The 17,040-nt window shown below is 43.6% G+C and overlaps 1 protein-coding gene across 1 annotated transcript; it reads left to right on the top strand.

Moving 5' to 3' along the window:
• The first annotated feature begins 334 nt into the window (after nt 1–334).
• spinb (spindlin b) lies at nt 335–16,202 on the top strand. Its single transcript, XM_061672677.1, has 6 exons — nt 335–438; nt 1,210–1,464; nt 1,540–1,588; nt 1,656–1,906; nt 8,268–8,501; nt 13,134–16,202. The coding sequence occupies exons 2-6, from the start codon at nt 1,413–1,415 to the stop codon at nt 13,331–13,333; spliced, it is 786 nt and encodes a 261-aa protein (XP_061528661.1). The 5' UTR covers nt 335–438; nt 1,210–1,412; the 3' UTR covers nt 13,334–16,202.
• Nucleotides 16,203–17,040: the final 838 nt, after the last annotated feature.

Here is a 17,040-nt window from a genome sequence, read left to right on the forward strand (position 1 = left end):
AAAACCACAACCTACCGCACCACTGAAGGCTCACTTTTTAACAACAAGAGAAAAGGCGGGACGACGCTTCCCGCGACTATTGTTGGCCTCTGACCTCCGGTGAAATCTTCAAATTAAAAGTGTACTATTACGGGTTTTTGCAAACACTTAAAATAAAGCGAATAAAAGATAATTTAATCATCAGTGAGTCGGATTGAAAACCTGGACATCCTGCGTGTGAGACCACCGTTACCAATCACCGCTACGCTTCCTTAATACCGTTGTTGACGGTGATGCTTTAACTTGTAAAGCAGCGCGTCCCCACTTCCGCCGTGCCTCCGTCGTTAGCGCGGCTAGCTTGGCGTGGCGGCTCTGAACCCTGGCGTCGGAAAAGCAGATCAATCGGAACGCGGACGTCGATCGCGATTGAGCTGCGACGCCGATCGCGACGCCAAGTCGGTAAGAAAGCGGACGCATTGGGCGGTTGCTCGGCTTTCTGCGCTTTGCGCCAACCCCAAAACGAACTCCTTTGGCTTCGCCGTGTTTGCGTGCTGTGAGCCCTCCGTCTCCTTTGTTCGCCTTCCGCACAGAGGATGCGCATTTTTGTCAAATAGGACCGCACTGGGACACACGAGCTCGCCGCATTCCTCAGACTTGCGCAGGCTCAACGCGTCAGCATGGTTTGCTTGCTGCTATTCGCGTGGCCGCTGAAGGGAAGAAAAACAACAACATGTTTAGACTGTGTGCGCGCCATTCAGTGCATTCCACACTCGAGGGGAGGTCGAGACGTCATTACCAAGCTAAAATGTGTTGGGTGTCGCAGGGATATGACGTTGGAGTTGGGACTAAGAAATAATTGCAATGGTTTCTCTGTTAAAGGTCCTGATCCAAGTGTATTTTGGATCTGCTTTGAGTATTGTTTTTTTTCTGGCCCAAATGTACTTTGTTCCTGGTCTAAGCATGCTTTGGTTCAGGTTTAAGTGTGCTTGGGTTCAAGTGTACCTTGGTTCCAGTCAAAATGTTCCCAGCTAAGGTCTAAGTGTGCTTTGGTCCAACCTGGTCCAAGTGTTCCCAGCTCAGCGTATTGCGGTCTTGGTCTGAATTTGCTACTGATCTAAGCGTGCTTTGGTTTTGCTCACATGTGGAACTGCAGAACTTTTCGCTTTAAAAAAAAAAAAAAAAAAAAAAAAAACAGGAAGTTGAAACGTTCCTTTTTTTGTGTGTCCTCAGGTGGACAGAAGCTGGAAGTTGGTCTTTTCCCTACAGGAGTTAACCTGCAGCCCCCCCAGTGTGAATGCTTCACGGCCCTGTCTAATTCCTGGTGCTCCTCCCCCCCCCCCCCCCACCCCCCTTTTGTTCCCTCCCCTCCTTCCCTCCTCCCCCTCCCTTCGCCACCCCCACCTCATCTCCTTCCCCCCGACTCAGGTGGATGAATGAAGACCCCCTTTAAGAGCCCAGAGGCCCCGCGGCCCAGAGTCGACGGTGGTGAGTGGCCGCCGCATTGCCCGAGTGTAACCGAACGCACCACCGAGCCAACTGGGATGACGTTGTGTGTTGCAGGACATTCCGGTGTGACGGTCAACATGATGAAGAGGAGGAATCCTCACAAGTATGACCAAGGTGTAGACCAAGAAGAAGAGGAGGTCCTGAAATTTCTGACATGTCTTCTCTGGCAGGAAGCAGAAGAGCGGCGTGGGGCCCAGTAGAACTTTGTCCCCGGCCAAGACGAACATCGTGGGCTGCAGGATCCAACACGTGTGGAAGGAAGGTAGTAAGTCGTCCCAATGGAAGGGGACCGTTCTGGACCAGGTCCCCGTCAACCCGTCCCTCTACTTGATCAAGTACGACGGCTTCGACTGCATCTACGGCCTGGAACTGCACAGCGACCAGCGGGTCCTCGGACTCCAGGTGCTGCCCGACCTAGTGGGTGAGGAAGCGCCGATCACACCTGACCAAACCCCTGTGTGTCCCATTCTTGAAGCGACCACTGAACTAACCGCAATGCCCTATTCTTAATAATACATTTCAATTTGTTTTCAAGCGTCATGTAGTTAATAAGGACAGTGAACTAACTACCAAGTGTCCCTGTATACGGACACTGAACTCACAAACCACTTTTGAAACGAACAGCGAACTAACCGCTAAGCATATCACCCTCATTACAGACAGTAAACTAACTACAAAGTGTACTACAACTGGTAAAGACAGTCAACTCACCACAAAGTGTCTCACTGTTAGTAAGGACCGTGTACTAACTGCAAAGTGTCCCTAAGTCTATAAGGGCAGTGAACTAACCACCAATTGTCCCACTATTAATACACCTAGCGAACTAGCCACCAAAATCTTCCACTTTAAATGCAGACAGTGAACTCACTGCCACGTGTCCCATACTTAATAAAAACTAACCACAAAGTTAATAATGACCACAAACTCCTCACCAATTATCCAACTGTTTGTACAGACGGCGAACTGCCTGAAGTGTTCCACAGTTAATACACACAGCGAACACACCACCAAGCGTCCCACTTTTTAATACAGTGTACTAACCCCATTTGTGTAAGTGTCACACTGTTAATGCAGGCAATGGACTAACCACAAAGGGTCCAACTGGTAATGATGACAATGATCTAGCTGTGAAGTTTCTCAGTTTGTATAGACAGTGAATTAAGATAAAATAAGATACCAATAATCCTTTAATGATTCCCTCAGGGGTGAATTCAGGTGTTACACCAGCACACAGGACACACACATAAACGATATTAATAATGTAATTAATAAGTAAAATAGAAATGCAAAGTAAGGAACAGTTTTATTTTCATTAACAACAAAGTGTCCCACTCTTATTACAGACAGCGAACTAATCACAAAATGTCCCTCAGTGACTATGGACGGTGAACTGACCACAAAGTCTCCCTGTTTATACGGACTGTGAATTAAGCACAACATTTCTGAATCTTAGTACAGACCGTAAAGTAACAGATAGTGTCCCACTCTTAATACAGACCGTGAGCACACCACAAAGATTATTTCAGTGGTTCTTAACCTTGTTGGAGGGCGTGTTGTGCTCCAGGTTGTGTCTGCCGCACCAAACCTCCAGCGGCTCCACTTTCTGTCGATACGCAGCCTCGTCGCAGGCTGATGATTGTGGTGTCGTCTACAAACTTCAGGAGTTTGACAGCCGGCTGTGTTGAGAGAGGGAGAGAGAGAAGAGCAGCGGAGAGAGGACACATCCTTGGGGTGTCCCCCAGCCTCACCTGCTGTGTCTTGCCTGTCAGGAAGCTGTAAATCCACTGGCAGATGGCAGGCGAGACACTAAGGTGGAGAAGCTTGGAGTAGAGGAGTTCGGGGATGATGATGTTGAACTGAGCTGAAGTCTACGAACAGGATCCTTGTGTCGGTCCCCGTGCCGTTGAGGTTTTTTAAGATGAAGTGCAGTTCCACGTTGACTGTGTCATCCACAAACCCGTTTGCTCGGTAGGCAAACTGCAGGGGGTCCAGCAGGGGACATGTGATGATGGTGGAGCGTTTCAAACAGGATGGTACTTCACACAATTCCAGAGAACTATTGATGCTCTGCGTGAAGACTGGAGCGAGTTGGTCCGTGCAGACTTTGAGGCAGGATGGGGACATAAGGTCTAGGCCTGCCGCTTTGTTAACCTTTTGTAGTTTGAAGATGTCTCACATCCTGTTCATGAATGCTCAACGCAGAAGTCAGAGGTGCCACGGTGGACGGTGGTACGGCTGGCTGGATGTGGGATGTGAAAGTGCCCCTTTCAAATCTGCAGTCAAAGGTCTGCAAGTCCTTTTGGTCTATGTTTTGGGGGAAGTGGTCGCTTGTCGTTGGTTTGCGATTTTAATCCTCCCCAGACTGACTGAGTCGTTGGCAGTCAACTGTTTTTCCATCTTTTCTGCATAATTTCTCTTGGTAGTGTTAATTTCTTTTGTCAGCTGATTTGTAGCGTGATTGTACAGGGCTCTGTTCCCACTTCAACAGGCGTCCTCTTTAGCCTGGCGAAGTTGCTTAAGTAAGTTTGGCAGTGAACCATGGCTTGTTGTTATTGAACGTGCAAAATGTCTGTTGGTACACACTCCTTCACAGAAACTGATATAGGGTGTGATGCTCTCCGTGTAATCATGCAAGCTGCCAGTTGAAGTTTCAAAGACACTCCAGTCTGTGCAGTCTAAACAGTATTGATGTTCCATCTTTGCTTCATTGGTCCACTTCTTCACTGTTTTCGCACATTTTAAGTTTGTGCCTGTAGCTTGGTATTAAGTGAATTAAGCAGTGGCCAGACGAGCCCAGAGCTGCACTGGCGATAGCACGTTATTTATATGCGTTATTTAGCGTGGTATAGCAGTGGTCTAGAATATTGTTTTCCCTGGTAGGACAGTCAATGTGCTGCTTGTCTTTAGGGAGTTCAGTTTAGTTTTGTTAAAGTCCCCATAAATAATGAGGGGTGAATCTGGGTGCATTTTTTTCAAGTTTGTTTAGTTGTTCAGCGAGTGTTAGCAATGCTGAGTCCGGGTCAGCCTGGGGAGGAATGTAGAAACCTGCGAGGGTGAAAGAGGCGATTTCATGGTATTTACACCTAGATGTAAAACAACTCAGGAGTGTGTGCCTTTTGTTTGAAGCCACCTACTTTTCAAGTGAGCAAAAGCATTGGAACAGACATAATTAAATTAACTTAAAGTGAATAACATATTTGCGTGCATAACTGCATCAAGCCTGCAACCTATTGACTTCACTAGACTGTTGCATTCTTCATTTGAAATGCTTTTCCTGGCCTTTACTGCAACTTTTTCTTGTTTCTGCGGGTTTCTCCCTTCAGTCTCTGCTTCAGGAGGTAAAATGTACGCTCTATTGGGTTAAGGTCCGGTGATTGACTTGGCCAGTCGAAGACCTTCCACTTTTTCCCCCTGATGAAGACCTTTGTTGTGTTGGCAGTGTGTTTTGGGTCCTTGTCTTGTTGCATGATGACGCTTCTCCCGATTAGTTTGGATGCATTTTCCTGTAAATTGCCAGACGAAATGGTTTTGTAGACTTCACAATTCATTCTGCTGCTACCGTCATGAGTTACATCATCAATAAAGACGAGTGAGCCCGTTCCAGAAGCAGCCATGCAAGCCCAAGCCATGATATTCCCTCCACCATGCTTCACTGATGAGCTTGTGTGTTTTGGATGATAAGTAGATCGTTTCTTTCTCCATACGTTGGCCTTTCCATCACTTTGGTAGAGGTTAATCTTGGTCTCACCAGTCCATAAAATCTGGTTCTAAAACATTTGTGGCTCATCCCTGTACTTTACTAAATCCAATCTGGCCTTTCCATTTGTTTTGCTGATGAGTGGTTAGCATCTTGTGGTATGGCCTGTATATTTCTTCTCTCAAAGTCTTCTTCGAACAGTGGATTGTGATACCTGCACACCTGCCCTTTGGAGGTTGGCCGTGATGTCACTGACTGTTGTCTTTGGGTATTTCTTCACCGCTCTCACAATGTTTCTGTCTGTTGATACCCTCGGCCGACCTGTTCGATGTCTGTTGCTCAGTATACCAGTAGTTTCTTTCTTTTTCATCACATTCCAAATTGTCGTATTGGCTATGCCTACTGTTTGTGCAATAGCTCTGATGGATTTTCCCTCTTCTCTCAGCTTCAAAATGGTTTGCTTTGCTCCCGTAGACAGCTCTCTGGCCTCCATGTTTGCTTAACAGCAAATGCAGTTTTCACAGGTGAAAGCCAAAAACAAGTACTAAGTTTAAGCAATCAATCTAAAAGGAAACACCTGAGCAACTAGAAAAACCCATCAGTTACATGTTCCAATACTTTTGCTCACTTGAAAAGTGGGTGGCTTCAAACAAAAGGTGCTCTGTCCTGAGTTGTTTAACACATCCAGATGTAAATATGAAATAAACGCTGGAATTCTGAACTTGCGTCTCATAAAAACAAAGGAATTGCCATTCCAATACTTTTGGGGGGAACAGTATACCCGCGTATACACACACACACACACACACACACACACACACAGTCTTGACCAGTGAATCCCTGTGGTTGACCCAGGTTAAGATTCACTGCTTTAGATATTTAAAAGGACACTGTACTAGCCACAAAGTCCCCCGCAGTTGATAACAGTGAACGCATCACTAAGTTTCCCAATATAAATAGACAATTAAGCATGGTGTCCCACCATTTTTACAATGAACTAACCACCAAGTGTCCCACAGTTAACAAGGGTAGCAAACCCATCACCAAGTGTCTCACTATTATTATTGTGTTAACTATGAAGTGTTCCAACGTTTTTCCAAAGTATAAACTCACAACAAATGGGGCGTACGCCACGCACTTCCGGTTTCAAGGACTGATCCGCCCCCGCCTCTTCCGGTCTACGCCAAATGACTGGATTATTTGCAATTCACTCAAGGTACACCGGAAATTTCGCCGAGAGCGTTGAGTCTGATTGTTAAAGCATCCGCGTCAATACTTGGACCGATTGTCAAATGTGTAATAATGTTAGCTCACTACAGCCCACTCGTTGTTTGGTCAAAACTACAAGGGACGACATAATTACTGACATTTTATTGATGTCTTTAAGCAAACTACATCAAACATTGTCTTCCCCCCCCCTTTTGTGGTGAATTCAAGTAGTAAGCTGTGTTTTGTATGTGAGGCCAGCAACTTGATTAGAGACAGCGAGCTGGCCCGGCAGCTGGCCGGCTTATCGTCACCATGCTTTTGCACACTAAACATTCTGAACTTGTATTCCATATTTAAAGGAGTTTTTTTTTTTTTTTTTTTTTGCTTTGTTAACAAATAATACCGACCAACATAAAATAAATCGAAAACTGATCATTTGAGGGAAGTCAGCAATCGCATAAAAGTCATTGTTTTATTTAAGCCCCCCTTATGGCGTAGCAATTCTACGTGCCCATCCTGCGTAAGATTGCGTTTAAAACCTGGGACGGTACGTACGCCCGGAAAAGCACGGAGATGCAGAGTTGAAAGGAGTTATATCGTACTTGTGTGACTTCATAGCGTGGCTTGACTCTTTTGTGACCGATTGGCTCCAAGTCAGCCTTTGATCATCCACAAGCTCCAAAATAGAATGGGCAGCGTGTCACAATAGTTTGAATGGCCATTATGTCTACAAGATCCGAAAAGTTCTCTTCGCTTATCATTTTGCCCTGCCGGGCGGTGCCGTGTGCTGTGTGGCTGCCGTTCGCATGGGCTAATGCTATAGAAGCTTCACACAAAGGCACATTTAAAAAACTAAATAAATCAATAAAAATAAAAAGGGAGAGAGAGACAAAGAAAGGCACACATCAATAATCGACAGTAGTGTTTTTTTGTTCGCTAAAACATCAACTGTTTCGTTTTGGATTGACTGGCAGATGGTGTTTACAAAAAAACATTAAGAAATGTTCAATAAACAGACATTTTTTTTTGCCAGAAGTCCTGCCTCATCTGTAGCATAAACCCCATAGTCTCACTTTTAAGACGGACAATAAAATAAGATGGAAGTGTCCGACTCTTAATTTAGACAATAAACTAATCACAAAGTGTCCCACTGGTAATAAGGACAGCAAACTCATCACCAAGTAACCCAGGATTGGCAGTGAACTAACCATGAAGTGTCCCACTGTTTTTACAGGCAGTAAACTAAACACAAATTGTCCCACTTTTAATAGAGATACTGAACTAACAATGAAAGGTCCCACTATTAGTAAAGACAGTGAGCACACAATCGTATGTCAAACAGCATTTATTTAGATGGGAAACTCACCACTAAGTTTCTTTACTTCAGACAGCGAGATATCCATTAAGTGTCCTACTCTCAATACTGACTGTGAACTAACCACAAATGCCGCTTTTGCATTACAAGTTCCAGAACGGCCTGGCCCCTCTCTGCCCCCGGCCTCGCTTGGCCTGGCCTCCGTTGCTTTTCCATTACAACGGGCACCAATCAAAAGTGGGGGAAGAAACCGGTGGCTAAAGAGAGAGGGTGTCGGTGAGAATAAAAGCTTATCTGCGGCGACGTTAAGAAAAAGGTTCTGAAAAGAGGTGCCATTGTCACCGCTTGGCCTTGAAAAAGTGTAACAGAGAAGCGACCCGGCAAGGCTGGTTGGGGGGTAGAACCGATACAATGGAAAAGGGGCAAGTACCACAGAATGTTCCACAATTAATACACAGACTCCAAATGAACCACAAAGCCTGCCTGTGTTAATAGAGAGCGTGAATCGGAAATCACAACCGTGATTTGACTTACTTCCATTGTTTTCGTGTTTGACTCCAGCTCCGGCCCGTGTGACGGATGCGCTGCTGGCGGACGCCATGATAGGCAAGGCGGTGGAGCACATGTTCGAGACTGAGGATGGCCCCAAGGAGGAGTGGCGGGGGATGGTGCTGGCCCGGGCGCCCATCATGACATCCTGGTTTTTCATCACGTACGAGAAGGACCCAGTGCTCTACATGTACCAGCTACTGGATGACTACAAGGAGGGAGATCTGCGCATTATGCCCGACGCCAGTAAGTGGCACCTGAACGCAACAATTGCCACCGTTAGGGTGCGCAAATGTTCGGCCTGTGGGCCACGAACAGCCCGCTTCGTTATTAAATTCTGCCCACTGAGCGTTTACTTTATAAGAGTCCTGTGATATTTGCTGCATTGTTACCTTTTTTCCCATAACTTGGTAAGTTAAAACATTTCATTTATTTTTAAATTATTTCTATACCTTATCAACATTTTATGTAATTATAACATTTTAACCATAACTTGAAAAAAGATGAACTAAACTTAATTATAAGAAAATGTATGTATAAAATAGTTTAACGTTTATTTATTTGATTTAGTTCAATTCTAAGTTAAAAATGAGAATTATAATACAAATTCCAATGAAGTTGGGATGTTGTGTAAAACCGGAATAAAAACCGAATACATTCATTTGCAAATCCCTTTGAACCTCTTTTCAGTTGAATAAAAAACAAAAAGCTGAGACGAGCAGGATTACCACTATGGTACATCACATTACCTTTTAACAACACTCAAGAAGCAGTTGGGAACTGAGGACACTAACTGTTGAAGCGTTGTTGGTGGAATTGTTTCCTATTCATGCTTGTTGCTTAACAGTCCGGGGTCTCCATTGTCCTATTTTGCACTTTATAATGCACTACGAATTTTTGGAGACAGGTAGTCTAGTATGCGCACTCTTTTACTACAAAGCCACGCTGTTGTAACACGTGCACAGTGTGGCTTTGCTTTGTCTTTCTGAAAAAAAGATGTTGCTTGGATGGCAGCATACGTTGCTTCAAAATCTGTGTGTACCTTTCAGTATTAATGGTGCCTTCACAGATGTGCAAGTTACCCATGCCATGGGCAGTAACACACCTCCATAGGATCACAGATGGTTGCTTTTGAACTTTGGGCTGACACCAATCCAGATGGCCCTTTCCTCCATGGCCCGAAGGTTACAATGTCCATGAATTCCCAAAACAATTTGAAATGTGGATTCTACAGCACACTTTTCCACTTTGCGTCAGTTCATCTCAGTTGAGATCAGGCCCAGAGAAGCCAGCTGCGTTTCTGGGTGGAGGTGTTCTATGGCATTTGCTTCGCATGGCAGAGTTTTGACTTTCATTTGTAGATGTTGTGACGAACTGTGCTAACTGACACTGTTTTCTGAAGTGTTCCTGAGCCCACGTAGTAATATCCTTGACACATTGATGCCAGTTTTTAATGCAGTGCCGCCTGAAGGATCGAAGGTCATGGCCATTCAATGTTGGTTTTCAGTCTTGCTGCTGACATGCAGAGATTTCTCCAGGTTCTCTGAATCTTTTGAGAATATTAGGACTGTAGATGATGAAATCCCTAAATTCCTTGCAATTGTACTTTGCGAAATGTTCTTAAACGGTTGGACTATTTGCTCTCGCAGTTGTTCACAAAGTGTGAGCCTCGCCCCATCCTTGCTTGTGAACAACTGAGCCTTTCGGGGATGCTCATTTTATACCCAATAATGACACTCATCTGTTTCCAATTACTGTATTTTCACAACCATAAGGCGCACTTAAAAGTCTGAAATATTCTCCCAAACGGACGGGCCGCCTTACAATGCAGCGCACCTTATGTGTGCACTGAGTTCCAAAATCTGTAAATGTCGTTGTGTGACTTTGATGAGCACTGCGCTTGACTGACTGCATTTGACATTGACTGCATTTCCTGCCGACACGCTGCTTATATAGAGGAAGGCGGACGCTACTGAGGACAGCAGCAGACGTAAAGGGGGAAGGGTGCGCGTAAGAGAGGAGGCTAAAGACGCCCCCAGTAGGTATATAGTTCCGGTGTGCGCATCGGTTTGGAGAAGGACCCCCGAAAATGGCACCCATGAACAGACACGCTTACGAAGCACAGTTTAAACTGCAAGCTATTAGTTATGCGTAGGAACATGGAAATCGAGCAGCCGCAGCTGCGAGAGACTTCAAGATCAACAAATCCATGGTTAGGAAGTGGAGAAAGCAGGAAAACGAGCGTCGCCAAGTCAAGAAGATGAAGCTGAAAAAGAAAAACAAAACGCGGAAACAAGGCGAGGTGGCCCGAGTTGGAAGACCAACTCGAGCAATGGATTAATGAGCAAAGAACAGCCGGGAGAAGCGTCTCTACAGTCACCATTCGACTGAGGGCAATAACTCGGAGCTTGCCATCATTCCGGGAGGCTTGACGAACCGCTGGACGTCCGTGTAAACGGGGCGTTCAAAGTGAAGTTGCGAGCGGCGTGGGAGCCATGGATGACAGATGGCGAACACAGCTTTACTAAGACTAGGAGGCAGCGCCGGGCGAGTTACGCCACAATTTGTGAATGGATTGCGGATGCTCGGGCTAACGTGTCTGCTTGCACTGTTGTTCGAGCTTTCGTAAAAGCCGGCATCATTTCTCAGGAGCCGCACGGCAACGAGACTGACTCCGACAATGACGAGAGGGAACCTGGCGTGTTTGATGGAGAACTTGCTCAGCTGTTCATTTTGGATACAGAAGATGAGGACTTTGATTGATTTGTGGATGATGATTGATGAAAAAAATAACGTGAGGACATTAAATACTTCAATAAAGTACAACGGAACTCAGTTTTGCTCCCGGTGCCTTTTTAAAAACATTGTTTTAGCGTGCATGCATGCTGCCGTATGTTTTAAGCTAGCGTATGTTTTACCATTCCTGCGCCCAATAATACGGTGCGCCTTATGTATGTGTTAAATACAGAAATAGACCCCGTAACTGGCACTGCGCCTTTTAATACGGTGCGCCCTATGGTCGTGAAAATTCGGTAACCTGTTCACCTGTGGAATATATATATATATAAGCTATATTTGTTTACGTAAATGTAACATTTTTGACTGCCCCCCACTGCTGGAATTCAGCATTACAACAAAGGCTAGGTCGCTTCGATGACGTAGGCAGTGGCGACTGTCTCCCCACCTCTCGCTGGTGAATATACACTGTGTAAATAAAGCTGTTGCAACTCGCGAGCCGCAAGGTAAATAAAATGGGTGGAAAGTTTAAGATCCAGCGTACCTGTGTTCTCTAACAACTGCGGTGTTACAGTGCCTTTTTGTTCATGTAGAGTCACATACACATTTCTGGGTTCCCCCCAAACCATTCAAATAATATACATTACGAAGTATACATCTTATTGTTTTACAACAATACTTAACTACATTTATCATGTATCTGTGGATAAAAGCTTGTGAAGCTAGCTAGCTAGCGACGTTTATGGAACAACATGCACACGGGGCTCTACGTATGTGCCTCTTTACAGCGGTTCAAATAATATACTGTATCACACTCTCCTCCTGTTCATGTAGTATTAATCTGTCTTTTTATGGTTGAATAAATGTGATCTAGTACAATAATGTATGCGCAGCATCAAACGTACGATATGCAATCGCTCAATGTGCGGGAGGAATCGTGAGGCTGTCCCTTAACTTGACTGCATTCTGTGCAGGACGTTTTTTCCCCAGTTGCCCCAAGCTTCTTCCTCTGGTCTTTTCCCCCATGTCGATCGTGCTTTTCATGTCACATCTCCGGACCTCAACTGGATGTCACCGGCGATCGATGTCCGTAGGCAGATAAGGAGGCAGAGAGAAAGGCAGCAGCATTATGACGCTCATTTATAATCAAGTGGATAAACATTCCAACCACATCGCAGGGTCAGTAGCAAGTTAATTTCCACACACGTCAAAAGAAATTAGATAAGGATCTATAAAAACAGGGACGCGAGGATTGCTGCTCAGCACACATGACTGCCTACACAGCTGTTGGCAGCCAAAGCGCTCCTTGAAAGGGGATATTTTTTTTTTTTTGCTGCAATTTTTAATTATTGTATTTATTTACACAGTCATTATTGTATGATTATTTTATGCTACAGAAACTCTGCATATTTTTAGTGAGCTTTTTACCGACCATATTGCTTGGTAAAATGCCTCATTTCCGTGCCGACATTTCGGCTACGTCCTATGCGGTGCACCGCTAACTGGGCCAGCGTGGGAATGTATACGGTAGACACTAAGTTTGAAAGAGAATCAAATATTGAAAAATACAGCAAGATGGTAGAGGAGCTGACAGGCTTAATCAGCATTGTCCTCCCCTCTTCTAGTGGCATGGGGGAAATTATTATTATTTTTTTAAACAAAAAATAGTTGTGGATTTCAGGTTTAAATAGCCGTCAGTGGCAGTGATGGAATTAAATAATTGGGTAATTACGATGAAATTGATTTATAAACAATGTCAAAAAAATTAGTAATTTAATGTGGTATATAAATTAACGTGTAAATGTCAAACTTTTTTTTTTTTTTTGCATTTATCAAACAAGTTGATTGATTATAATTCAGTTATTCATATTTTTTTTAATTAAATAATTCTTTCATTAAAAAGTATCTTACACAATCATTTAATAGTACAGGAATACATAATTTGGTCATTAATTATAAGCAAATTAATTATAAATAAATGTACATGTATAGTTATTTATTTGAATAAGTGAGTCACTAATTATAAATACAATAATTTACATGTGCATTTAACATTTATTTAAATAATTGGTTAATCAAACCTAAATTAAAAAGTGAGAATTCTTCTTAAACTAAAAATATCTGTTGTTCCTTTTTCCGCAGGCGAGAGCGCGTCGTCGGAACGCGAGCCGGGCGAGGTCGTGGACAGTCTGGTGGGAAAGCAGGTGGAGTACGCCAAAGAGGATGGAGGCAAGCGCTCGGGGATGGTCATCCATCAGGTGGAAGCCAAGCCCTCCGTCTACTTCATAAAGTTCGACGACGACTTTCACATCTACGTCTACGATCTGGTCAAGACCACCTAAACCCTCGCCCCAAAGACCGCCAACCCCCCCTTAAGACACATGGACACGCTTGTTGTTCTTTTCAGAACGCGCCAGCCGCTGTAAGCCCCGCCCCTTTTGGATGACGAGCAGGAACTTGAACAGAGCTTGACTGCACCTCTCTGGACCATTAGCATCATTAGCTCATGTGGCTAGGATTCAAGTCGGAGTCAAAATTCATGGGACCTCATCGTTAACAAGCTAACTGGATGCCACTGATGACAACACATTTATTGATGCTTCTGGACTGCTAACTTTGGTAGCATCGTTAGCTTACACAGCTAGCACTTAAGTTGAAGTCCAAATTCATGAGAAGTCATTGTTACCAAGCTAACCGGATACCATTGATGACATTACAACAGTTAATGATCTCTCTGGATCGCTAGCTTCGTTAGCATTGTTAGCTAGCACTCAAAATGTTCAAATTCATGGCACCTTGTTGGCTGGCAAATCGGATGCCATTGACATCATATTTAATGATCTCTCTGGACCGCTAACATTGTTAGCTTGAGCAGCTTGCACTCAAGTTGTAGTCAAAATTCATGGTGACTCATCCAGATAAAGCTGACAGTAGACCACTGATGACATCACAATGTTTAATGATTTCTCTCTCAACTGCTAGCATCCTTAGCATTGTTAGCCCATGGAGGTAGCGCTCAAGTTGAAGACAAGCCACAAGAATTTGTTAGCAAGCTAATCAGACGGCCGATAAAACAAACGTCTCTCTGTCCTTGAAATGGTCATCAACACGCTGCACTCAACTCTCTGACCTTGTAGCATTGCAGAACATTCCCAGCTCAGATGGGGAGAAAGGGAGGGAAGAAAAAAAAAAAAGGCATCGTCTGGCCTTGAACTGATGATTGTTCGTGTGCTTCAGTGGGATGATCTTTGTCTTTCTAGAACCTTTGTTTAGCATTTTGTTGTGTTTTAACAATAACGGTTAGACATTCTAGAACATTTTGAGCTCAGACTGGAAAACAAGAAATGGTCTGGTGTTCCGCTGGTCTTCTAGAACATGTGCTTCAGCTTTGTTTCTGACCTGCCTTCTAGAATGTTCGTTTTGCTTTTTGTTGTGCTTTAACAATCATAACTGTTGTACATTCTAGAACAACGTTGTGAGCTCTGACTGAAAAACAAGCCATGGTCTGGCCGCTCTGGTGCTGATCTGACGATTGGTCTCCTACGTGTGCTTCGGCTTGATGTTCCTAAATCTCATTCTCGGGTGTTTTACTTTTGTTATGCTTTAACAATCATCTATTGGTTAGACATTCTAGAACAACATTTGGAGCTCTAACTGAAGAACAAGGTGGAGAGCAAGACGTCTGGTATTGATCTGGTGATTGGTCTTCTAGAATGTGTGGGATCTCTTTTGATGTTGGAAAATCCTAGAACGGTCCAAGCTCCGAAGAACAAGATAAACGTGTTATCTGGCGTTAATCTGATGATTGGTCTTAGTGAACGTGCTATAGCTTGATGTTGGTGGATGTCATTATAGAATGTTCTTTTTGTCTTTTGTTGTGCTTTTAACAGTTGGACATTCTAGAACAATGTTCCAAGCTCTGTCTGACAAATGTTGTTTTGCGCTGATCTGAAGACTGGCCGTCTGGAACGTCTACTTATGCTTGATGTTCTCATCATGTTCTTTGATGTCATTCTAGAATGTTTTTCTGTTGGACATGCTAATCTAGAACAACATTCTCTGGTATCTGGAGAACAACATGGTTTGACGTTGATCTGGTAATTGGTCTTTTAGAATGTGGTTCACGTTCTAAGATGTTAATCGTTCCTTTTGCAGCTTGCTATAGTTAAACAATCCAGTTCTTTTCCTGCTGGACATTCTAGAGCAATGTTCTCAGCTCTGTCTAAAAAACGAGATGTAGTCTGGTGTGGATCCGATGATTCTAGAACATGCACTTCAGCGTGATGTTCTTGGACCTCATCTCGCTTTAGAAAGTTTTTTTTGTTGTTGTTTTTGTTTTTTTTCCTCTCCCCCTTGTGGTATAACAATCCAGTCCTGTTGGACATTCTAGAACATCTCAGCAGCCAGTCCAAACAAGATGAAGAATGATTGTTGTGCTTCATGTCATTCTGGAACAGGGGTCTCAAACTCATTTTTGTTGCAGGCCCCATCCTAGTTGTTTCCCTTGGAGGGCCGTTATCACTGAGCCCATAGAAATGAATGATCATATTATTAGATTTACACAAATTAATGGATAACTAGTTTTGAAATCAAATGCCAGAAAATATTTGTTCAACTGTTATTCTTTTTTAAAATAGAATAATAGTTGGAACAAACAATTTGGGGGACTGATTAGGAAAAAATGCTCCAGACAATTAAACATTTTGGTAATCCAGCAAAAAAACATTGTCAATGCACATGATTTGCCTTGGTGGACCACTTAAAATGATGCAGCGGACAGATCAGGGTGCAGATCTGGCACCCGGGTATTACACTTGTGTTCTAGAAAATGTATTAAGTTCACTGTCATGCTTTAACAATCCGTTTGGACCATCTAGAACATGCAAGGAACACGTGAGGAACGAGCAAATTCTCTCAACTGGAGTAGATGTTCAGTTGATGGGAATGTTAACTCATTTGCATTACTACGGAAAAAAGTTAAGAGGCCGCTTCAACATGCGTGTCGTGGGTGCATGTATCACGTTTTGTGTACATTGTTGTATAAGTTGTTGCATGTTTGTGTCTTTTTTTCTTTTTGTGCCTTTTTCCTTTGAATGTTGGGGACCTAAAGTTGTTGTTTAAGTTTTGGACGTACTGTACCTTAAAGAACGTGCCAACATCACCTTCGAGCCAACTGAGAAGAAAACTAATAAACAATTCTTTTTTTCACTTCTTACAAGTCTCTTTTCCTCACTTGTGCCTCCTGGTGGTCGGACATACAGACAAATATGAAGCGTCTGACAACAAAATAAAATGGGTAAAAAGGTGAACGTTAATGGAATTGTTTTGTACTTTCGGCACCCTGATGTATGATAGTATTTTTTTTTTAAAGGAAGTGAGCCAAAAAAGATAATTAACTGAAACAATAAAAAAATAGAAAAAGATAATTGGATGAATAATCAAATGGGTGCTCGGATATAACAAACAGAAATGGATTACAAAATGGAACAAATTGAGAATAACAGGACTTCCTCAACAGGAAGTGGATTACAAAATAAAGCAAATTGGGATGGGCTCAAACAGGATGTGGATGACAAAACTGGGAAAAAAAAAGAAGGAAATTAGCACGGTGAAGACTCGTTTACACATCTGCCTCACAGTTCTGAGGACCTGGGTTCAAATCCAGCCTCTCGCGTGTGGAGTTTGCATGTTCTCCCTCTGCCTTCGTGGCTTTTCTCCAGAAACTCCGGTTTCCTCCCACATCCCAAAAACATACATGGCAGGTTGCTTGAAGACTCTAAATTGCCCGTAGGTGTGAATGATTGTTTCTATGTGCCCTGCAACTGGCTGGCGACCACTTCAGGGTGTACCCCGCATCTCACCCCAAGATAGCTGGGATGTCTCCAGCATACCCGTGACCCTAGTGAGGATATGCTGTGTACAAAATGGATGGTTGGACGAATAGGTGAAAACAGGAAGTGATGACGAAAAGGATGATAAACAAAGCGGAAGACAAAACTGGGGAAAATAAAATGGATAACCTCAAACAAAGCGGTTGACAAAAATAAGA

This window comes from Phycodurus eques, chromosome 3 (assembly GCF_024500275.1).
Source record: "Phycodurus eques isolate BA_2022a chromosome 3, UOR_Pequ_1.1, whole genome shotgun sequence".
Classification (NCBI taxonomy): domain Eukaryota; kingdom Metazoa; phylum Chordata; class Actinopteri; order Syngnathiformes; family Syngnathidae; genus Phycodurus; species Phycodurus eques.